Here is a 25,323-nt window from a genome sequence, read left to right as displayed (position 1 = left end):
ATAGATAGATAGATAGATAGATAGATAGATAGATAGATGCTTAGATAATGTGGATTCCTGCTTTGTTTTTCTGTAAATGCTTGAAAAGAGAAGAATCGTTCTTCAAATGGAGTATAATTTGGGGTAGAACCCACGTCAGAACCCACGGGGCAGAGGTTCGTTGACGGACTGACAAACGGAGAGTGAGAGCACTGAGCTTGAAAGGACTGAAAGCCAATCTGTCAACGAGCCGCAGCTGTCGCCACACGGGAGGGGCCAATTGGGCGCCATGGCAACCATGACAAGAAACATTATGGGAGGTAGTTCAGCCAATGGCTTATTAGCATTATTGTGAATCTGTGACGCAAACCAATATCAGGGACGCATTTCATATGAAAATGCTGTCATAAAAAAGATTTGGGCACCATAAAGTGAAAAGACCGTAACGCGGGGATGCCGTATAGCAGGGTATACTGTCCCTTGGAAGCAGGTTTCCGACCAGAAAATGGATTTTCGCCAACATTTTTTTTTCAGTTTAGGTTTCAAGCGGAGGACATTCGAAGGAAAGTTTATGTAAGAACCGAGCCGCAAATTCTCCCTTCGCGTGCAAGCTCAAACCACATCGAGGGAAAAGAAACGTAAGCTAGCGGCAGGCAAAGATTCCTCTTCCATTGGAAACGCGGCCTTTTTCGACTCTCGTTACGTAAGACGACAAAACAAACTTCAAGCCGATGTTTGTTTTGAAGAATAGTTAACCGCCTCCAACCAAACCATGTAACAGGAACATTCTATATGACAAATGGTTTTGTATTTAGCTTTCTGGCTAATGAGTCGGTATGGTTACAATGTTTGTTAACCGCTTTGAACAAAATGAAGTAACGTTGAGACAACTCATTTTCCATTCAGCTAGCTGAAGATTTTATACATTTAATTATAACGAATATCATAAAATTAAGTACAAAGCAAGTACCGTATTTTCCGCACTATAAGGCGCACCTAAAAGTCTTGATTTTTTTCAAAAGCTGACCATGCGGCTTATAATACAGTGCGCCTTATATATGGATCAATATTAAGTCGCAAGGTCTTGCAACTAAGGCAGCAGCCGCCGACTCAATTTCCCCGGAACGTGGAGTAGTCCGCGGTGTATGCTGGGATTTATATACCGGTGTTTCATTGGCTAACCAATGTGTCAATCATCATTTGAATCGATGGCTATTGGCTGAAGTTATTCAGAGCCTCGGATAGGCCAGAGGGCCGAAACAAACCCTGCAATTGGCCGAAAAAGTTGTGTTAATCATCCGTTAAATCGATCGCCATTGGCTGAAGTTATTCGGAGCCTCGGATAGGCCAGAGGGCCGAAACAAACCCTGCTATTGGCCGAAAAAGATGTGTCAATCATCAGTTAAATCGATCGCTATTGGCTGAAGTTATTCGGAGCCTCGGATAGGCCAGAGGGCCAAAACAAACCCTGCAATTGGCCGAAAAAGATGACTCTGAATAGCAAGCTTGCTAAATTACGCCATAAAGAAACATGTTTCATTAGTCTGTATTTGTAAATATTTGACTCTCCTGGATTGACTACACTCACGGTTGTAAGAAGACCACGGTTGCGTATCATTATTGAACGTGATGGCTGCAAGAGAACTTAGGTGAGCTATGCGGATTTATATTTTCCCGGTATCTTGTTTTAGAACGATCTTGATGTTGCTGTGATGAGTTGAGTGAATTAAACTCAATTCCAAGTGTTTATTGTCATATGCACAGTAAAGTTGCGAGCGAAAAAGAACATCGAAACTAAGGAATGGTTGGCATTTCTTGAATCGCAAGACTTTAACCTTCCGAATGATATTTGGAACGATGCATTTGAGTGACATCGTACCGACACCGCATGACGCGCCGGTTTTTGAAAAGACGTGGGCAGAAGACGGAAGAAGAGATGGGAAATCAGATCGAGAATGAGAGGGAGGCTCGAAGAAGACTAATTAGACTAATTCGACAATAATTCGGCTAAATTCGATGGAATTCACTTAGTTAAATTCTTTAAGAAAATAAATCTGCCCCCGTGTGAAAATGTCAGCTATTCTTGTCCATCTTTTCCCAGAAAAAAAACAGCATGCATTGTTAGGAGAATGAAGTTTGTGTTTGGTAAATGGAGTCAGATAAATAATTCGAACAATTTGGTAAACACTACATTTTTCATCGCATCTCATCTCATTAGCTGTACCGCTCATCCTTATTAGGAGCCCATCCCAGCAATCATCGGGCAGTGGGCAGGGGACACCCTGAACTGGTTGCCAGCTGATCGCAGGGCACACAGGGACAGACAACTCACTCGCTCATTCACACCTAGGGACAATTTGGACCGGCCAATCCACCTGAAATGCATGTTTTTGGAATGTGGGAGGAAACCGGAGTGCGCGGAGGAAACCCACGCAATCACGGGGAGAACATACAAACTCCGCACAGGAAGTCTGGAGCTGGATAACTAATTCGAACGATTTGGTAAACGCTACATTTTTAATGTATTTAATTCCTAACACTATCTAGTGAGCAGGTTGGAACCAAAAACAGGCCAATATTTGATTCTTAAGCAAATGATGTAGCACAGGAAGCCTGAAATGTTGATTATTTTATAGCCAGGTGTACCTAGCTAGCTTGCTAGCCAGCTTGCTAGTAGCTACCATTTTATACCAAAACTTGACGATGTTTATTTTTTGTTTGTAGTTAAATGCTTTAAACATACAAATGTAACATTGGAAGCCCAGAATAATGTTATACTTAGCTAGCTAGCTCATGGCTAACTAGCTTACAAGTAGCTGCAGTTACATACCAGCTAGCTTGTAGGCGTGGTTACATTACCAAGGCTTATTTTTTAGAATAGTTAACTGCTTTGAACCAAGGAATGTGACATAGGAAGCCTGAAATGTTGACTTAGATGAATTATTTTAAAGCCAGGTGTACCTAGCTAGCTTGCTAGCCAGCTTGCTAGCCAGCTTGCTAGTAAGTACAATTTTATACCAAAACTTGACGATGTTTTTTTTTTTGTTTTGAGTTAAATGCTTTAAACGTACTGATGTCACATTGGAAGCCCAAAATAATGTTATACTTAGCTAGCTAGCTCATGGCTAACTAGCCTACAAGTACATGCAGTTACATACCAGCTAGCAAGTAGGCGTGGTTACATTACCAAGGCTTCTTTTTTAGAAGAGCTAACTGCTTTGAATTAAAGAATGTGACATAGGAAGCCTGAAATGTTGGATGAAAATCCATATCTTGTTGAAATCATTCTGTTATCACTTTTTCTTGAGAACGCTAGCTAGTAAGTACGGTTAGCTGCCAGAAATGTGCCGATTGTTTCCTTGAAAAGTGAACTGCTTAAATAAAATGATTTAATCCTGGAAATTTGTGATGAAACAAATCATTTAAAAAAAAAGACAACAAATTTCATAGTTAGCTAGCTAGCATGTCAAAAACGTAGCCTTTTCTGTTTTTTGGAATGGTTAATGGCTCTTAACCAAAGGATCTAACACGGTAAGCCTGATTTTTTGGGATGAGACTTAATTTGAATAAGACAATGTTTGTGTCAGCTAGCTAGCTAGCTAGCTAACGGGCACAGTTAAATGGCAAAAATAATGTTTTTTTTTCTTAGTATAGTTTACCACGTTGAAAGAAACAAGGTAACAAACGAAGCATGAACAGTTGGTCAACACAAATAATTAGTTAAAAACGAACAGACTTTTATCGACATAGCTAGCCAGCTCGCTTATATGTACGGTCAACTACCAAAACATGTCAATGCTTGTTGGTTAGAATAATAAAGGTTAGCTTTGAGCTAGCTAACTAGCTAGCCAGTGAATCGGTACGATTGGATTCCAAAAATAATAATGTTTGTTTCTTCGAATAGTTAGCCCAATGAACTATACGATGTAATGTAGGAAGCTAGCTAAGAGGTAATAGTTAATAGCTCATTCGGAATAGTTAACTGCTTTGACTCAAAATATTGAATAAGACAATTAATTGTTAAAAGATAAAAAACAGTATTTAATTCGCTAGCTAGCTGGCTAGCAGGTACAGTCAACGGCCTAAAACATACTGATGTTTGTTTCTTCGAATAGTTAACTGCTTCAAAGCAAATGCTTCAACAGGTGAAGTTGGATATGTAAAAATTGTTAATTGATAATTGTAAAAAGAAAAAAACAATATTGAATTCGCTAGCTAGCTGGCTAGCAGGTACAGTCAACGGCCTAAAACATACTGATGTTTGTTTCTTCGAATAGTTAACTGCTTCAAAGCAAATGCTTCAACGGGTGAAGTCGGATATGTAAAAATTGTTAATTGATATTTGTAAAAAGAAAAAAACAATATTTAATCCGCTAGCTAGCTGGCTAGCAGGTACAGTCAACAGCCTAAACAAACCGATGTTTGTTTCTTAGAATAGTTAACTGCTTCAAAGCAAATGCTTCAACGGGTGAAGTCGGATATGTAAAAATTGTTCATTGATAATTGTAAAAAGAAAAAAACAATATTTAATTTGCTAGCTAGCTGGCTAACAGGTATAGTCAACGGCCTAAAACATACTGATGTTTGTTTCTTCGAATAGTTAACTGCTTCAAAGCAAATGCTTCAACAGGTGAAGTCGGATATGTAAAAATTGTTAATTGATAATTGTAAAAAGAAAAAAACAATATTGAATTCGCTAGCTAGCTGGCTAGCAGGTACAGTCAACGGCCTAAAACATACTGATGTTTGTTTCTTCGAATAGTTAACTGCTTCAAAGCAAATGCTTCAACAGGTGAAGTCGGATATGTAAAAATTGTTAATTGATAATTGTAAAAAGAAAAAAACAATATTGAATTCGCTAGCTAGCTGGCTAGCAGGTACAGTCAACGGCCTAAAACATACTGATGTTTGTTTCTTAGAATAGTTAACTGCTTCAAAGCAAATGCTTCAACAGGTGAAGTCGGATATGTAAAAATTGTTAATTGATAATTGTAAAAAGAAAAAAACAATATTTAATTCGCTAGCTAGCTGGCTAGCTGGTACAGTCAACGGCCTAAAACATACTGATGTTTGTTTCTTAGAATAGTTAACTGCTTCAAAGCAAATGCTTCAACAGGTGAAGTCGGATATGTAAAAATTGTTAATTGATAATTGTAAAAAGAAAAAAACAATATTGAATTCGCTAGCTAGCTGGCTAGCAGGTACAGTCAACGGCCTAAAACATACTGATGTTTGTTTCTTAGAATAGTTAACTGCTTCAAAGCAAATGCTTCAACAGGTGAAGTCGGATATGTAAAAATTGTTAATTGATAATTGTAAAAAGAAAAAAACAATATTTAATTCGCTAGCTAGCTGGCTAGCTGGTACAGTCAACGGCCTAAAACATACTGATGTTTGTTTCTTCGAATAGTTAACTGCTTCAAAGCAAATGCTTCAACAGGTGAAGTCGGATATGTAAAAATTGTTAATTGATAATTGTAAAAAGAAAAAAACAATATTGAATTCGCTAGCTAGCTGGCTAGCAGGTACAGTCAACGGCCTAAAACATACTGATGTTTGTTTCTTAGAATAGTTAACTGCTTCAAAGCAAATGCTTCAACAGGTGAAGTCGGATATGTAAAAATTGTTAATTGATAATTGTAAAAAGAAAAAAACAATATTTAATTCGCTAGCTAGCTGGCTAGCAGGTACAGTCAACGGCCTAAAACATACTGATGTTTGTTTCTTAGAATAGTTAACTGCTTCAAAGCAAATGCTTCAACAGGTGAAGTCGGATATGTAAAAATTGTTAATTGATAATTGTAAAAAGAAAAAAACAATATTTAATTCGCTAGCTAGCTGGCTAGCTGGTACAGTCAACGGCCTAAAACATACTGATGTTTGTTTCTTCGAATAGTTAACTGCTTCAAAGCAAATGCTTCAAGGGGTGAAGTCGGATATGTAAAAATTGTTAATTGATAATTGTAAAAAGAAAAAAACAATATTGACTTCGCTAGCTAGCTGGCTAGCAGGTACAGTCAACGGCCTAAAACATACTGATGTTTGTTTCTTCGAATAGTTAACTGCTTCAAAGCAAATGCTTCAAGGGGTGAAGTCGGATATGTAAAAATTGTTAATTGATAATTGTAAAAAGAAAAAAACAATATTGACTTCGCTAGCTAGCTGGCTAGCAGGTACAGTCAACGGCCTAAAACATACTGATGTTTGTTTCTTAGAATAGTTAACTGCTTCAAAGCAAATGCTTCAACAGGTGATATGATAACGTCGTGTTAAGCTAGCTAGAATCTTTGCTATCGTGGGCCGTCCTCCATCTTTTTTCAGTTTTTTTTCGAAGGAAAGTTTATTTGTGTCTAGCTAGCAACAGCCCGACGGTGCTAGCATGCGTCTTTGTAGAGCGACACGGACTTTCTACATCCGGGAAATCACGATGGCTCGCTTCACTCCGGATGCAACTGATTTCATAGCAATCGTCTGCACAAAATCCAGTCGACAATTCTCGATCGTTCTCGGACAAAATGTTCTTTTCTAAGAAAGATAACGGATACTGAACATGGATTTTAAAACAAAAAAAAGCGTGGTTATTGTAGTCAAGAGACAACACTCAGAGAAGCGCAAGAGAAAAACAAGCTGCAGGTTGAAATATGTCATTTTGATGTTGCCAAAGCCAGGTGCCTCTTAAAGAGACACTGTACTTGTCTTTCGCTCTCTCTCTCTCTCTCTTTTCCACTCCTTTTCTCCCACTCTCTGTCTCTTTCACTCTGTGTCTTTTTAACTTATTTTGCTCTAACTTCCTTTTTTCCTTTTCTCTTTCTCTCTTCCTACCCTTGGCGCTTTCGTTTCTCCTTTCTATTTCTCTTTGAATTTCTTTCTTCCCCTCCCTTTCTTTTCCCCTCTCTCACGACTTTTTATCTTTTTTGTTTCTCACGCTCTCTCTCTCTCTCTCTCTCTCTCTCTTTTTTCCACCCCATTTCTCCCACTCTCTGTCTCTTTCACTCTTTGTGTCTCTTTCTCTTCTTCCTTTGTTGCTCTTTGTCTCTTTCTCTCTCTGTGTCTAACTTATTTTGCTCAAACTTCCTTTTTTCCTTTTCTCTCTTTTCTCTTTCTCTCCTCTCCCTTTCTTTTCCCCTCTCTCACGACTTTTTATCTCTTTTGTTTCTCATGCTCTCTCCCTCTCTCTTTTTCTTCCCTTGTCCCGCCCTCTCTCCTTTTCCCTTATTTCTTTATCTCTCGTTTTTCTTTCTCTTTAATCTACTAGACGGCCCCCGACAGAATGTTTGTTCTATCGTGTGGCCCCCGAGTTCAAATGAGCTCGATACCCCTATGCTAATGCTAGTTGCTAATGTTGTACTATCCAATAAAATCCGATAAGCCACCATTTTCCCAAGGTTTCCTCAGTAATCTTGAATTTCAAACGGGCACAAAATGACAAACTTTATCGACTTAACAATCCCTTGACAACCCTGCATTAGACGTTGCGTTTAAGTTTCCTGGGAAATTAAAAGGAAGGAGACGTTTCATTCCATGTAAACATAAGGTTTATTGCAAATGTGCACTCGTATCCAAAGCGTAGAAAACCTGTTTCCGGATACTTTTTACAGCAAGAAAACCGTTACGTTTACAAAAATCAATTTCTCCTGTGAAGATTCGTTCGACACATGGTCCAGTTTTTTTTTTTTGTGCTCGGATAACGCAAAAAAAAGTCTTTGGTAGTTTGGCAGGTTTTTTTTGTACTAGGCACTGTTGTCGTGCCGGCGTTAGCAAAAAAAAAATAGCAATCCGAAAACAGCCGTCGGTGTCGGAAATCACGATTCTTTGACGAAAAAAAAAACAGACACTCCCCGCTTTAGCAGCAACAGCGCCCCCCAACTGCCAGAAATAGTAGTGCACCCGCTTAAACCACTTCAAGCTTTAGCTCACCGGTTAGCCAGTTAGTTTAATTTGGTTAAATGTTCGTGGAAGTCGTCTCGACGGGGGCGGGGCTGGCGGGGAGTGACCCCGCCCACTTCCTGGTTAGCGGGACCAGCCCGATCCGGGACGGACAAAAGGGGCGGGGTCTAGCCAGGCCCCGCCCGTCCCCGCTTTCGTGCAGTCATATCGGCCGACAAGGTTTGCGACGAGGGCTCCGCCCCCTCCCGGGCGCAGCCAATTACGCGACGGAGCCCGCCTTGTCGTCGTCCGGCCGGGGGAAGGCGTCGGCGGGGATCCGGGACTGGAATTTTTCCAGCTGTTCGGGGCTGGCTAAGTTTTTCAGAAGGTAGTTTTCGCGTTCTAGCTGGTTGTTCTTTTCCGCTAGCTCTTTGATTTGCTCTTTGAGGATTTCCACTTCCTCCCGGACGGCGTACATCAGGTGGTTTTTCACCAAGTCCTGAAAAAAAAAAAGAACAGAGGGTGTCAAAGTCAAATAGACGGACTGACAGAAGCTGCTAATGCACGGGTGTGAAACAGGCGGCCCGAGGGCCAGATCAGGCCCGCAAAAGGATTGAATCCGGCCCGCGAGACAACACTCAGAGAAGCGCAAGAGAAAAACAAGGTCCAGGTTGAAATATGTCAACTTGATGTTGGCAAACAAAGGTGCCTCTCACAAAGACACTGTACTTGTATTTCTTTCGCTCTCTCTCTCTCTCTCTCTCTCTCTCTCTCTCTCTCTCTCTCTCTCTCATTTTCCTCCTAGTGTCTCTCTCTCTCGTTTTTCTCATTGAGTCTCTCTCTCTCTCTCATTTTCCTCCTTGTGTCTCTCTCTGTCTCTCATTTTCCTCCGTGTGTGTCTCTCTCTCTCTCTCTCATTTTCCTCCTATTGTCTCTCTCTCTCTCTCTCTCTCTCATTTTCCTCCTAGTGTCTCTCTCTCTCTCTCTCTCATTTTCCTCCTAGTGTCTCTCTCTCTCTCTCTCTCTCATTTTCCTCCTTGTGTCTCTCTCTCTCGCTCTCATTTTCCTCCTTGTGTCTCTCTCTGTCTCTCATTTTCCTCCTTGTGTCTCTCTCTGTCTCTCATTTTCCTCCTTGTGTGAGTCTCTCTCTCTCATTTTCCTCCTTGTGTCTCTCTCTTTCTCTTTCTCATTTTCCTCCTTGTGTCTCTCTCTCTCTCTCTCTCATTTTCCTCCTTGTGTGTGCCTCTCTTTTTCCTCCTTGTGTCTCTCTCTCTCCTCTCTCTCTCTCTAACTTCCTTTTTTCCTTTTCCCTTTCTCCCTTCCTACCCTTCGTGCTTTATTTTCTCTTTTCTCTCCTGTCTTTCTATTTCTCTTTGGATTTCTTTTTTCTGCCCCCTTTCTTTCCCCCTCTCGCTTGACTTTTTATCTTTTGTTTCTCACGCTCTCTCCCTCTCTCTCTCTCTTTCTTTGTCCCGCCCTCTCTCCTTCTCCCTTATTTCTTTATCTCTCTTTTTCTTTCTCTTTAATCTCCTAGTCCGGCCCCCGACAGAATGTTTGTTCTATCGTGTGGCCCTTGAGTTCAAATGAGCTCGATAACCCTATGCTAATGCTAGTTGCTAATGTTGTACTATCCAATAAAATCCGATAAGCCACCATTTTCCCAAGGTTTCCTCAGTAATCTTGAATTTCAAACAGGCACAAAATGACAAACTTTATTGACTTAACAATACAAGCTAATGCTATCCATTTTTTTCTCACGGCTACGTAAGTAATCCTTCATTTCCAACAGGCACAACATAACAAACTTCTTTATCATAAAACAATCTCCAAAACAACAACATTGAACGATAGAAGCTAATGCTAGTTGCTAACGTTACGCTTGTCGCAGCTAACGAGCCGTAACGCTAAAAAAAATGCTAATTTTGAGCGAGCCAGCTAAAAGCTAACCGCTAAAGCTCAAGAAGATCAACTCATTATTCAGTGTATGGATTTTCAACTTTCATTTTCTTAATGGCGGAGATGGATGCCAGAATGTGATGCTAGCCGCTATTATCTCTGAAATCTATCAAAATTTGATGTTCGTTTTGCCGGAGATCAAAGAGATCAAAGCCAGGAGAGAAAGCTTACCACGTGTTGTGAGTTATCATTTGATTCATATTTACTTTCTTTTGTCTTTTATTAGCATATTTGGTATTGGAGTAATCCAAAAGCCATTGAAAGTAATCCAGTCAAAGTAACCCTACCCAACCCTGAGTTCAAGTCACCTCAACTGTGTTTAGGGGCCACCTCGATGCCCGCGGGCACCACGTTGGAGACCCCTAAATTAAATTAACAGTATTTGTTCTTGAGGTATTTGAAAGGAATATTGATAAACTCCAACATCACATATTTTGCGATACTTTACATGAGACCAACCATCAACGACATTTGGAGTTCTCCAATTTGCTACTGCTGCTAAGCAACATTAATGTCTATTGTCATGATTGCTGATGCGAAGCACCTGGGTCGGCTCCGTTGGCGCCAACTGCTCCGGACGCTGGCTGTTTATATCTTTTTGAACCCCTGTCTTCCTGTCACCGGTTGTCAGTCCGTCTGCGAACCTCAGCCCACGCTAGGCAAGCTCTTTTCGACCCATAGTCTATCCTTTTATGAGCATATTTGTTATTGGAGTAATCCAAAAGTCATTGAAAGTAATCCAGTTAAAGTAACCCTACCCAACCCTGTATATAACTATATAAAGATAGCTATATAAAGTATATAGTTTATAACTATATAAAGATGCTAGCCAGAGATGCTAGGCAACTCTGAAATCTATCAAAATGAATCAAATATATCTTTTCAAGTTTCAGGAAACAAATGTTAGAAATAAGTGGTAAAAAATGAAATACATGTGTATATACATACATAAACACAAGATGGTGTTTGAATGGTTGGACCGCGCAAGTATTTTGCTGGCGTTTACAGCAAGCCGATTCTTTAAGCTTTCCTTTAGAGCGGGGGTGTCAAACTCATTTTAGCTGAGGGCCACATGCTAGAAAATAAATGTCACGGGGGCCACCCTAGTAGATTTAAGAGAGAGACAGAGTGACAGAGACAGACACAGAGACAGACAGAGACACAGACAGAGAGAGAAAGAGAAAAAAAGAGAAAGAGAAAAAGTAAAGAAAAAAAAGAGAGAAGGAAAGAGAGATAGAAGGAAAGAGAGAGAAAGGGGGAGATAGAGAGTGCATAATATAGAAAGAGGGGGAAAAGAAACAAAGAAAAATTAGAAGTGAAAGGGAGACAGTCTAAGAGATATACAAAAATAGTGAGTGTGAAAAAGAAAGGGAAAGCAAGAGAGTGAAAGAGAAGATAAGAGAAAAAAGAAAGAAAGAAAAAAGAAGATGGAAGGACTGATATGATAAAAAAGAGAGAAATAGAGAGAGAAAGAAAGGGGGAGAGGTAGAGAGAGAGCATAATACATAAAAAAGAGGGGGGAAAGAAACAAAGAAAAATTTGAAGTGAAAGGGAGAGAGTCAGAGAGAGAGAGAAAAAGAGTGAGTGTGAAAAAGAAAGGGAAAGTGAGAGGGTGAAAGATGGAAAGGTTTAGTCTTATTTCTAAAACATTTTGGGCCTCTATAGTATATTGAAAATCACATTATGGGTCTTGTTTTAAAGAAGGACCTCATTTTTGGGACTGCCCTTCGATTGGCTGGCAACCAGTTCAGGGTGTCCCCTACCCAATGCCCGGAGATAGCCGAGATGGGCTCCTAGCACCCCCGTGACCCTACTGAGGATAAGCGGTGCAGATAATGGATGGATCGACATTATGGGTCTTGTTTTAAAGAAGGACCTCATTTTTGGGACTGCCCTTCGATTGGCTGGCAACCAGTTCAGGGTGTCCCCTGCCCACTGCCAGATGATTGCTGGAATGGGCTCCAGCACCCCTGTGACGCTACTGAGGATAAGCGGTGCAGATAATGGATGGACATTATAGGTCTTGTTTTAAAGAAAGACCTATTTTTTGGGACTGGCCAACAATTGGCTGGCAACCAGTTCAGGGTGACCCCTGCCCACTGCCCTGAGATAGCTGAGATGGGCTCCTAGCACCCCCGTGACCCTACTGAGGATAAGCGGTGCAGATAATGGATGGATAGATGGACATTATGGGTCATGTTTTAAAGAAGGACCTCATTTTTGGGACTGCCCTTCGATTGGCTGGCAACCAGTTCAGGGTGTCCCCTGCCCACTGCCAGATGATTGCTGGAATGGGCTCCAGCACCCCTGTGACGCTACTGAGGATAAGCGGTGCAGATAATGGATGGACATTATAGGTCTTGTTTTAAAGAAAGACCTATTTTTTGGGACTGGCCAACAATTGGCTGGCAACCAGTTCAGGGTGACCCCTGCCCACTGCCCTGAGATAGCTGAGATGGGCTCCTAGCACCCCCGTGACCCTACTGAGGATAAGCGGTGCAGATAATGGATGGATAGATGGACATTATGGGTCATGTTTTAAAGAAGGACCTCATTTTTGGGACTGCCCAGCGATTGGCTGGCAACCAGTTGAAGGTGTCCCCTGCCCACTGCCTGGAGATAGCTGAGATGGGCTCCTAGCGCCCCCGTGACCCTACTGAGGATAAGCGGTGCAGATAATGGATGGACATTATAGGTCTTGTTTTAAAGAAAGACCTCATTTTTGGGACTGCCCAGCGATTGGCTGGCAACCAGTTCAGGGTGTCCCCTACCCACTGCCCGGAGATAGCTGAGATGGGCTCCAGCACCCCCGCGACCCTACTGAGGATAAGCGGTGCAGATAATGGATGGATGGACATTATGGGTCTTGTTTTAAAGAAGGACCTAGTTTTTGGGACTGCCCTGCGATTGGCTGGCAACCAGTTCATGGTGTCCCCTGCCCACTGCCCGATGATTGCTGGGATGGACTCCAGCACCCCCGTGACCCTACTGAGGATAAGCGGTGCAGATAATGGATGAATGGATGGACATTATGGGTCTTGTTTTAAAGAAGGACCTCATTTTTGGGACTGCCCAGCGATTGGCTGGCAACCAGTTCAGGGTGTCCCCTACCCACTGCCCGGAGATAGCTGAGATGGGCTCCAGCACCCCCGCGACCCTACTGAGGATAAGCGGTGCAGATAATGGATGGATGGACATTATGGGTCTTGTTTTAAAGAAGGACCTAGTTTTTGGGACTGCCCAGCGATTGGCTGGCAACCAGTTCAGGGTGTCCCCTGCCCACTGCCCGGAGATAGCTGAGATGGGCTCCAGCACCCCCGCGACCCTACTGTGGATAAGCGGTGCAGATAATGGATGGATGGACATTATGTGTCTTGTTTGAAAGAAGGACCTAATTTTTGGGACTGCCCAGCGATTGGCTGGCAACCAGTTCATGGTGTCCCCTGCCCACTGCCCGATGATTGCTGGGATGGACTCCAGCACCCCCGTGACCCTACTGAGGATAAGCGGTGCAGATAAAGGATGAATGGATGGACATTATGGGTCTTGTTTGAAAGAAGGACCTCATTTTTGGGACTGCCCTGCGATTGGCTGGCAACCGGTTCAGGGTGTCCCCTGCCCGGAGATAGCTGAGATGGGCTCTAGCACCCCCGTGACCCTACTGTGGATAAGCGGTGCAGATAAAGGATGGGAGTATTTTGCACAACATGGCCCTTTGAATATTCTTTTTGAGCCTGAATATTTCCTTTAAAGTCTTTATTACACGTTGACTTTGTCTTATCTCCTTGTAAACAACGTACACTACGTTCCAATCAACGGCAGTAAAATTCTAGTCTCGTACATTCAGGGTTCAGGGTTCAAGTCCCGTCTAGTACATTTAAAGTCATGCAACTGCAGCAGAGTCTCGGAAAATGCGATAAAGTTTTTTATTTTGAAATACCATTAAAAGGATGTCCTGGATTAAATCTAGATTTTGCGAGCCTATGATGGTTTTAATATAGCGGATTATGGCTGAAAGCTTACTCAAAGACTTTTTCAGGATATATTTCTATTTCGAGAGGGCAGATTTGAGTTTCGGCAACAATAAAACAAGAATGGAATGGAGGAGACACAGCCTCATTCCTCATTGGACTTGTTTTCTTTTGAAATGGATGCTGCGAAATGTTATTCTACTATTGTTACGATGCGAAATTCTTCTTCATTGCGTTATAATTATCATGTATTAGACCACAGGTGTCAAATAGGAGGCCCGCGGGCCACATCAGGCCCGCTAAGGGATTGAATCCGGCCCGCGAGACAACACTCAGAGAAGTGCAAGAGGAAAACAAGCTGCAGGTTGAAATATGTCAACTTGATGTTGCCAATGAAAGGTGCCTCGAACAAAGACACTGTACTTGTATTTATTTCTCTCTCTCTCTCCCTCTCTCTCTCTCTCTTTCTTTTCCACCCCTTTTCTCCCACTCTGTCTCTTTCTTTCACTCTCTGTGTCTCTCTTTTTCTCTTCCTTTGTTGCTCTTTGTCTCTTTCTCTGTGTCTTTTAACCTCTTTTGCTCTAACATCCTTTTTTCCTTTTCTCTTTCTCTCTTCCTAACCTTTGACCTTTCTTTTCTCTTTTCTCTCTTTCTGTCTTTCTATTTCTCTTTGGATTTTTTTCTTCCTCTCCCTTTCTTTTCCCCCCTCTCTCACGACTTTTTATCTTTTGTTTCTCACGCTCTCTCCCTCTCTCTCTTTTTCCCGCCCTCTCTCCTTTTCCGTCCCTCTTTCTCTTATTTCTTTATCTCTCTTTTTCTTTCTCTTTAATCTACTAGTCCGGCCCCCGACAGAATGTTTGTTCTATCGTGTGGCCCCCGAGTTAAAACGAGTTTGACACCCCTGTATTAGACCATTTTTCTAAGCACTTTTTTCCTGACATTCTTTGTTTACCCTGGAGTGCCATGTCTAATCTCGTTCCACAACGTTGATATAGATGGCAACAAAAACAATCCCAATTCTAATATGACGATTGCCAGGGTTGGGTAGGGTTACATTAACTTGATTACTTTCAATGACTTTTGGATGACTCCAATACCAAATATGCTCATAAAAGACTAAATAAACTAAATATGAATCAAATGATGACTCACAACACGTGGTAAGCTTTCTCTCCTGGCTTTGATCTCTTGGATCTCCGGCAAAACGAACATAAAATGCGACGGAAACAAAATGAAAATAAATCCAAACAGCTTGCCGACATCATTTTTGCCGTTCCATGGATTACAAGCCTGCACAAAATTGAGTCATTTTATTCATATTGAGTTTCTTTTGTCTTTTATTAGCATATTTGGTATCGGAGTAATCCAAAAGTCATCGAAAGTAATCCAGTTAAAGTAACCCTACCCAACCCTGACGATTGCAGCTAACTTGTGAGGAATCCTAAATGTTGCAGTTGCAGAAAATAAAGAGCTATATAAGAAAATTCCATTTTTTCTCAGCGAGTTGTGTATATTTGCATGCAGGAATTGAAATCTCACGAAATGTTTTTGCTCGATTTAATCAGACGATCGAGTTTCCAGTCACATTCCAGGGCAGACTTTGCAGCGTTACATAACTTTTTGGGGGGGAGGGGGGGGAGAGGGGGTGTAGTGTGTTTTTAGCTCACCATGGCCTGCTCTATCTTGTTATCGATGGCCACCACGCTAGCACCGGAGGCGCTGCAGAAAAACACACACACAGGCACAAAAACGTTATTTTTGCACATTGAACACATAAAAAAACGTGTTTTTGCACATTTTTCACAAAAAAAGCGTTCTTTCTTGCAACTCTAAAGGCGACAAAAGAGTTGTTCCGTGCATGCAAGAAGCCAGTTCCTGCAGCTTAATTCAATTTAAAACTATTGAAGACATTAAAATGGGTTTTAGGATCAAACTGAAGACCAAGTCGACAACAAAAACTCAAAATTTTAAATAAAACACACCAAATTTGAGACAATTCTAAACAGACGTTTATTTCATTAAAATCACATTTTCAATCACTCTAATGTTTTCGACACGGAAAACAAGTAATATAAAGGATGTTTACAGTACTTCCTGGATCCCCAATCAAAAATGGCAGATAACTACTCATCCCAAAGCTACATTCAAGGAGCATTTTTAATCATGATTTATGAAAAACGATGATTGCTGGGATGGGCTCCAGCACCCCCGCGACCCTACTGAGGATAAGCGGTGGAGCTAATGAGATGAGACGCGAATCATATTAATGTGTTCACATTTTCAACACATTTTAATGCCACTTAAGGACTTATTTTTGGAGGATTTTGGAATCCAGCATTAAAAAAAAAAGATTCCACAAAGAGAAGCAATTGCAATGCACGCAAAATAAATTTTAGGGGCGATAGGTGACGTCATATTGCCCTTATTTGGCACATCCGTTACCTGTTGTCGAGTTTGACGGAGACGACGTCTCCTCCCAGTAGCGACGAGAAAAAGGAAATGGAGAAATTGTGCAGCTGATAAACGGCCACCTCCATCGAAGTCGTTTTGGCGAACATCTCCGTGTTCATATTCAACCGTTGCCAAATCTTGCCTGCCACTTTTGCTTTGCGCAAAAAAAAAAATCACAATTCGGGAAAAAAAAAAAATCAAATCCGCTCGTTCGGTTCCGGGTCGAAGCACTCGCTGCTAAATCGTGCGAGTGCGGAGTCAGAATGGATATGCAAAAGTTGTGTTTCGAGTTGTTTATAGCTTCACTTTTGAGCAGAGCGATTGTCCTTTTGTGCTATTTTCTGCCACTCGGCGCATTATAAACGGGAGGGCGTGTGACGTCACGCGAAGGCGGAGTTTTGAGTGGTGGTGCGTTCAGGTTTCCTGGGAAATGTTGAACTTGTTGTTATAAGCACATGGTGGGGGAAATAAACACCCAGAGCCTTTATATACCATCCATCCATCCATCCATTATCTGCACCGCTTATCCTCAGTAGGGTCGCGGGGGTGCTGGAGCCCATCCCAGCCATCTTCGGGCAGTGGGCAGGGGACACCCTGAACTGGTTGCCAACCAGTCGCAGGGCACATAGGGACAGAGAGGGACAATTTGGACCGGCCAATTCACCTGACATGCATGTTTTTTTGGAATGTGGGAGGAACCGGAGTGCCCGGAGGAAACCCAGGAAAGCAGGGGGAGAACCTGCAAACTCCGCACAGGAAGGTTGGTAGCTGGATTTGAACCCATGACCTCAGAACTGTGCACACGCGCTAACCACTGCCCCGCCGTGCTGCACTGCCCGGAGATAGCTGAGATGGGCTCCTAGCACCCCCGTGACCCTACTGAGGATAAGCACTGCAGATAATGGCTGGATAGATGGACATTTTGGGTCTTGTTTGAAAGAAGGACCTCATTTTTGGGACTGCCCTGCGATTGGCTGGCAACCAGTTCAGGGTGTCCTGTTAATAGTGTCAATAAAATTGTTCAGACCAAAAAAAAAAGAAAAAATTGGTCTGAATAGAAAGACAATGCATATAAATAAAAACAATTTTTGCACACTGTGCAGCGGAACTTAATTTTTGGGACTACCCTGCGATTGGCTGGCAACCAGTTCAAGGTGTCCCCTGCCCACTGCCCAGAGATAGCTGAGATGGGCTCCTATCGCCCCCGTGACCCTACTGAGGATAATCCCTGCAGATAATGGATGGATAGATGGACATTATGGGTCTTGTTTGAAAGAAGGACCTCATTTTTGGGACTGCCCTGCGATTGGCTGGCAACCAGTTCAGGGTGTCCTGTTAATAGTGTCAATAAAATTGTTCAAACCAAAAAAAAAATGGTCTGAACAGAAAGACAATGCATATAAATAAAAACAATTTTTGCACACTGTGCAGCGCAACTTACCCCCCCCCCCTCTTTTTTATATATTCTCTTATCTCTTTGCATTTGTAGCCCTTTAACTTGTTTGCGCAGATAAACAATTTTATTGCACCACATAATATGCACATGCAAAGACAATAATTCGTTTATTTTGTTTCTAGAGAGTGCAAAAAAAATCGCAGCCTTTTTGCGTGACTCTTGCAAACAAGCTGCAAAAACTTTTTGTTTTTATGCCGCTGCCCTCTCTTTCCAATAAATGCAAATGATTTGGGTCAAGGGGAGTCTCGAAAGTCCTTATTTTGTCGTCTGGGATTGACACAAAGAAGACAGTAAAAAAGGTCACGTGAATTGTTCAGACAGAACGTCCTGTTCTGCAGCACAAAAGTACTTTTCCGTTTGAGTTTGCAGTGCTTTTCCTTCCCGTGCTTGGTGCCCCTCTAGCGGCTAAACGCTGTACTGCAGTGGACCGTAAACAACCTGTAGACGGTTGTGGGAATTTTCCACTGCCGTAAAAGATCCATATGTACAAAAACATTGTCTGCGGTGCTTTTCCGTTGCAAGAATGAAAAAAAAAAATTGATTAGGGGGACTTCAACGACCGATTCCGGCTACAAAATATTTACCACACAAATAAATCGACACATCAATATATCATGTAATACCTCAATATACAGGGTTGGGTAGGGTTACTTGAACTGGATTACTTTCAATGACTTTTGGATTACTCCAATACCAAATATGCTAATAAAAGATAAAAGAAACTAAATATGAATAAAATGACTCCATTTTGTGCAGGCTTGGGGAGTAACGGAATACACGGAACGGCAAAAGGCCGGAGATCAAAGAGATCAAAGCCAGGAGGGAAAGCTTACCACGTGTTGTGAGTCATCATTTTATTCATATTTAGTGTCTTTTGTCTTTTATTCGCACATTTGGTATTGGAGTCATCCAAAAGTAATTGAAAGTAATCAAGTTAAAGTAACCCTATCCAACCCTGAGCATATAACATCTACTGCAGGGGTGCTCATTTTGTGTACTATATTTTAATATTTTTGTTGTTCTCATTTATTTCTTTTGTTGCCTATTTTGTCACGTATTTTATCATGTATTTTATCATTTATTTTGTCTTTATTATGCTGCATATTTTATTGTGAATTTATTTCAGTACTTATTTTCTCACGGATTTTGTTATGTTTTTTGTTTACTATATTTTGATATTTTTGTTATTTATTTATGTTTTTTTTTGTTAAATATTTTGTCACGTATAATGTCATGTATTTTATCAAGTATTTTATCATTTATTTTGTCTTTATTATGCTGCATATTTTATTGTGAATTTATTTCAGTACTTATTTTCTAATATTTTGTTATGTTTTTTGTGCACTATATTTTAATATTTTTGTTGTTGTCATTTATTTATTTGTTTTTTTTGTTAAATATTTTGTCACGTATTTTGTCATGTATTTTATCATTTAATTAGTTTTTTATCATGCTATACATTTGATTGTGAATTTATTTCAGTATTTATTTTCTCACGTATTTTGTTACGTTTTTTGTGTACTATATCTTATTTTTGTTGTTGTTCTCATGTATTTTTTTGTTGCATGTTTTTTCATGTATTTTATCATTTATTTTGTCTTTATTATGCTGCATAATTTATTGTGAATTTATTTCAGTACTTATTTTCTCATGTATTTTGTTTTGGGTTTTTTGTGTACAATATTTTGATATTTTTGTTGTTGTCATTTATTTATTTATGTTCTTTTTTGTTAAATATTTTGTCACGTATTTTGTCATTTATTTTGTTTATTTTGGGATTTATTACACGGTGTATTTTTTCCACAAGAAAAGTTGAATCAAATGAGTTTTTCTCCATGACAAAAATTAATAACAAAGGACAAAATAAATGAAAAATTGCCTAAGTCTATCAATAAATTGCGTTTATGACATCAATTCCAGTACCACGTGATCGCTTTCTGTGTTTAGTTATGGAAATGTTATACGTTTGTTTCTTTCTTCACGTATTTGTACGTGCAGGATTGCTCTCCCATAACTTTTGAGTGGTGTCAAGATCTATGCGATCTGAAAAGTACACAGAGTACACAAAACAAAAACCGCACCTGCCCCCCCCCCACTACACACGTACACAGACACACTATCATTGCGCAACAAATCTTGTTTTTTTCACAAATCTACATCCGCTTTACTGTCACAAATGTGTTCCTTCATATAGACACTGTGTTCCATTTCTGACCTTTTATTTTCTTCAAATTTTTTCCTATTTATCCTAGCATCATACCTATCAACCTGTAGGTTTTTGCCGTACAAATTACGTTTATTATGCATTTTAAGACGTGTACCACGTACGAGAAAATATGTACGGAAAAACGCAAATTTGTCAATGATGGGTACCATCCGGTATACACCGACTATCACAAAACGGCAGATCAATCAAGTCAAACGAGTTGGCCGCGGTAGCCTCTATCTCGGTATCGTTTATTTTTCGTTGCAAAAGAAGCGAGCGTTTTGATGCTACTGTGCGCCTGCGTCTGCCGCCTGGGGATTTCCCATCATGCATCATTCAACATCGGATTTCATGTGGCAGTTGTGTAGTGAAAGGAAGTCCGTCTCTTTTTACAGAACCGGCTTTTTCGGCTCAACTCATTCAAGAGAGCCGGCTCTCGGTCGGCTCACTTGCTTTGATGCATTCTATTACGAATGATGATGTTGTATCCAGGGTTGGGAAGGGTTACTGTAACTTGATTACTTTCAATTACTCTTGGATTACTCCAATACCAAATATGCTAATAAAAGACAAAAGAAACTAAATATGAATTAAATGATGACTCACAACACGTGGTAAGCTTTCTCTCCTGGCTTTGATCCCTTTGATCTCTGGCAAAACAAACATAAAATGCGACAGAAACAAAATGAAAATAAATCCAAACAGCTTGCCAACATAGTTTTTGCCGTTCCATGTATTCCGTTACTCCCCAAGCCTGCACAAAAATTTAGTCATTTTATTCATATTTACTTTCTTTTGTCTTTTATTAGCATATTTGGTATTGAAGTACTGTATTTTCCGCACTATGAGGCGCACATAAAATCAGATTTTTTTTTTTTAAAAGCTGACTATGCGCCTTATCATCCGGTGCGCCTTATATATGAATCAATCTTGAATTACAAGGTCTCGCAATTTACGGTAAGCAGCCACCGACTCCATTTTTCGCGTAGAAGAAGAAGTGCGCTGTGCATACTGGGAAATATTAAACAACGATTCTTTTTTATTTGTGCGTTTGTATAAAGACCCTAAAATGGCTCCTATTAAGAGACACGCTTACAACGCAGAGTTTAAACTCAAGGCGATCAGTCACGCAGTAGAACACGGGAATAGGGCAGCAGCGAGAGAGTTCAACATTAATGAATCGAACACGAGAGTGGCTCGAGCCGGCAGAATTAAGAGTCCCCCTAGGAACTCGTTAACTGAACAATGGTTCCATGGGTGAATTATGTAAAACCCACTACAACGTTTTACATTTTACAGTTATTATGTTATTGCTTTACTGTTATTGTTTTGCACTTGTTGTTTTTGCACATTACGAGTGTCACTATATTGCGATTGCACTAACGTGTAATTTACCATCACAGTATCAGACGTTTTTTTGCGTGTTGACTAAATGGAGGAAAAGTAAAATGTTATGCCGTGCTGTTGTTCAAAGATGTTAAAGATGTGTCACGAAAATGCTTTACCTCAGAGAAAATAATAAAACGGCTGTTTATTCATTTTGGGAGTGAATGGAGTTGTGGAAAGCTTGTTTGTTATCTATTAACAAAGTTTGACTGACCTATCTGACTGTTTTGTTGACATTCCCTTTAGCGCGGCACCATCTAACGGTTGCATAACGTCACTACATCCTCTACTGTAGCCAAGTCAAGTTAAGTCACATTTATTTATGACGCCCTTAATCACAAAAATGTCTCGAAGGACTGCACAGGATTACAATTACAAAATTACACAATTACCTGATCTTAAACCAGCATGCACTTATAGCGCCTTATAATGGGGTGCGCCTTATGTATGGAAAAAGTTTCAAAATATATCATTCATTGAAGGTGCGCCTTATAGTGCGGAAAATAGGTAATCCAAAAGTAATTGAAAGTAATCACATGTACAATATAACATGTTAAACTACATAAATAAACATGGTGTAAGATTATTTAGTATTTTGTAAGGGAAAATACGACAGTTTGTAAGGACGTGGAGCCCTGGAGCGCGACAGGTATGTATTTATCCTAGCATTGTTTTTATTTCATACATATTTCTCCCGGAGTATCAGGCCTAATCTCACGGGACTCGAAGTTCACGACGCCGTCATCTGTGACAATAAAAACGATTGCACTTGCGTAAGACTATTTGCTGAAAACGTCCTTTGTTAAAACTGCACCGAAGGAGTTCTTTGCAAACAAGTGTAGCGTGAGAAGAGACTTTTCATGTGGTTCAGGAGTGTCGGAGGGGGGTAACCAATGAAATGTCCTGCGAGTGTCGTGACGCAACAGCTGTCAGCTTGAACAGTGAGCTGTTTTTTAAGCCATCAGACGGAATTATCCTTCATTGGGAGCAACGAGGTTCTCCCTTTCATTTTGTGTTCTACAAAAAAATTCCATCTAGAAGTCAAGTCAAGTTGATTCATGTTTATTTGTTTGGCCCTTAATCACAAGGAGTCTCAAAGGGCTGTACAGATTATTGCAAACTACGGACGATTATGAGAGCATCCCCTGATCTAAAACCTACATGAGGGCAAGGAAAAACTCAAAAACTGCAGTCAAGTCATGCTTATTTGTTTGGCCCTTAATGACAAGGAGTCTCTAATGGCTGCACAGACCACAGATCATTTCAATCTACAGTCTATTGTAACACCATCCCCTGATCTAAAACCTACATGAGGGCAAGGAAAAACTCAAAAAACGCAGTCAAGTCATGCTTATTTGTTTGGCCCTTAATGACAAGGAGTCTCTAAGGGCTGCAAGGACCACAGATTATTGCAAACTACAGACTATTATGACACCATCCCCTGATCTAAAACCGACACGAGGGCAAGGGAAAACTCAAAAACATGTAAAGTTAAGTCATCCATATTTGTGAAGCCCTTGATCACAAGGAGTCTCAAAGGGCTGCACAGACCACAGATTATTGCAAACTACAGACTATTATGACAGCATCCCCTGATCTAAAACCGACATGAGGGCAAGGAAAAACTCAAAACCTCAGTCAAGTCAAGTCATGTTTATTTGTTTGGCCCTTAATGACAAGGAGTCTCAAAGAACAGCACAGATTATTGCAAACTACAGGCTATCATGACACCATCCCCTGATGTAAAACCTACATGAGGGCAAGGAAAAACTATCTTTTACTTTCCCACTCCATTTTTTAAATTTTCTTAGCATACAAAAAACAACAACATACAATTATTTTTAGATTTTTACAATTTATACTAAAAATGAAGTCGTTTTTCCTAATGTAAACAATCATCTTGTAAAAAATAATCAAGTTTCATTTTCACTTATTTATTTAAATGAATTACAATGTACATTTTTGAATTTTACAGTTATATTATTTTAGTTTTATTTTAAAAACGATTCAAAGTTTTTTTTGTTCGTATTAAAATCAATCGCGATATTGTTTTCTTGTATAAGAATCTATTTAAATGAGTTTCCAATATAGTTTTTGCACTTTTATGATTTAATGAGCATGTTTTTTTTTTTTTTGCAAATTGACGAATTATATGACAGCATCCCCTGATCTAAAACCTACATGAGGGCAAGGAAAACTTAAAAATCGCAGTGAAGTCAAGTCGTGTTTATTTTTTTGTCCCTTAATCACAAAGAGTCTCAAAGGGCTGCACAGACCACAGATCATTTCAATCTACAGTCTATTGTAACACCATTCCCTGATCTAAAACCTACACGAGGGCAAGGAAAAACTCAAAAAACGCAGTCAAGTCATGTTTATTTGTTTGGCCCTTGATCACAAGGAGTCTCAAAGGGCTGCACAGACCACAGATCATTTCAATCTACAGTCTATTGTAACACCATCCCCTGATCTAAAACCTACACGAGGGCAAGGAAAAACTCAAAAAACGCAGTCAAGTCATGTTTATTTGTTTGGCCCTTGATCACAAGGAGTCTCAAAGGGCTGCACAGACCACAGATCATTTCAATCTACAGTCTATTGTAACACCATCCCCTGATCTAAAACCTACACGAGGGCAAGGAAAAACTCAAAAAACGCAGTCAAGTCATGTTTATTTGTTTGGCCCTTGATCACAAGGAGTCTCAAAGGGCTGCACAGACCACAGATCATTTCAATCTACAGTCTATTGTAACACCATCCCCTGATCTAAAACCTACATGAGGGCAAGGAAAACACTTTAAAAACATGTCAAATTAAGTCAAGTCAAGTCACGTTTATTTTTTTGGCCCTTAATCACAAAAAGTCTAAAAGAGCTTCACAGATCAAAGACTATTGTAAACCGCAGACTATTATAACACCATCCCCTGATCTAAAACCTACATGAGGGCAAGGAAAAACTCAAAAACCGCAGTCAAGTCATGTTTATTTGTTTGGCCCTTAATGACAAGGAGTCTCAAAGGGCTGTACAGATTATTGCAAACTACAGACTATTATGACAGCATCCCCTGATCTAAAACCTACATGAGGGCAAGGAAAAACTCAAAAACCTCAGTCAAGTCAAGTCATGTTTATTTGTTTGGCCCTTAATCACAAGGAGTCTCAAAGGGCTGCACAGACCACAGATTATTGCAAACTACAGACTATTATTACACCATCCCCTGATCTAAAACCTACATGAGGGCAAGGAAAAACCCAAAAACCTCAGTCCAGTCATGTTTTTTGTTTGGCCCTTAATCACAAAGAGTCTCAAAGGGCTGCACAGACCACATACTATTATGACAGCATCCCCTGATCTGAAACCTACACGAGGGCAAGGGAAAACTCAAAAACCTCAACATGAGGAAAATAAAGAAACCTTGGGGAGGAACATGAGGTTCTCCCCCTTCCAGGATGACCAGGCCAAAAATGGATATTGCAATAACAAATAATGAACAGGGGCAGCACGGCGGCGCAGTGGTTAGCGCATGTGCGGCACAGTTCGTGTCTTGGAAACCTCCTGCGTGGGTTCAAATCCAGCTCCAGACTTCCTGTGCGGAGTTTGTATGTTCTCCCCGTGCTTGCGTGGGTTTCCTCCGGGCACTCCGGTTTCCTCCCACATTCCAAAAACATGCATTTCAGGTGAATTGGCCGGTCCAAATTGTCCCTAGGTGTGAATGAGAGAGTGAGTTGTCTGTCCCCGTGTGCCCTGCGATTGGCTGGCAACCAGTTCAGGGTGTCCCCTGCCCACTGCCCGATGATTGCTGGGATGGGCTCCAGCATCCCCGCGACCCTACTGAGGATAAGCGGTGTAGCTAATGAGATGATGATGAATAATAAACAGATATTCTCAACATGAAATATATGTTATGCAATCAAATACTTTTTTGATTTTAAATGGCAGCAATCTGGAATTTTTACCTAATTCCACATATTTGAATTTCTTTCTTGAAACTTATTGTGAAATTCCAAAAATATGTATTATAAAATATATTGAGAATGAACCATATTGTATT

At 40.5% G+C, this 25,323-nt stretch overlaps 1 protein-coding gene across 1 annotated transcript in view; it reads right to left on the bottom strand.

The window, feature by feature from the left end:
- Positions 1–7,491: 7,491 nt before the first annotated feature.
- The window catches only part of tsc22d3 (TSC22 domain family, member 3), a 62,881-nt gene continuing 45,049 nt past the window's right edge, over positions 7,492–25,323 (bottom strand). The window contains 2 exon segments of the mRNA XM_088343957.1: positions 7,492–8,344; positions 15,440–15,491. Of these exon segments, the coding sequence (XP_088200083.1) occupies positions 8,126–8,344; positions 15,440–15,491 (271 nt within the window). The 3' untranslated portion in view covers positions 7,492–8,125.

Source organism: Urocampus carinirostris, chromosome 9 (assembly GCF_059441175.1).
Source record: "Urocampus carinirostris isolate Australia breed hairy pipefish chromosome 9, RoL_Ucar_1.0, whole genome shotgun sequence".
Taxonomy (NCBI): domain Eukaryota; kingdom Metazoa; phylum Chordata; class Actinopteri; order Syngnathiformes; family Syngnathidae; genus Urocampus; species Urocampus carinirostris.
Note: the sequence above shows the minus strand (reverse complement) of the source record. Positions and strands in the feature narration are given on the sequence as shown.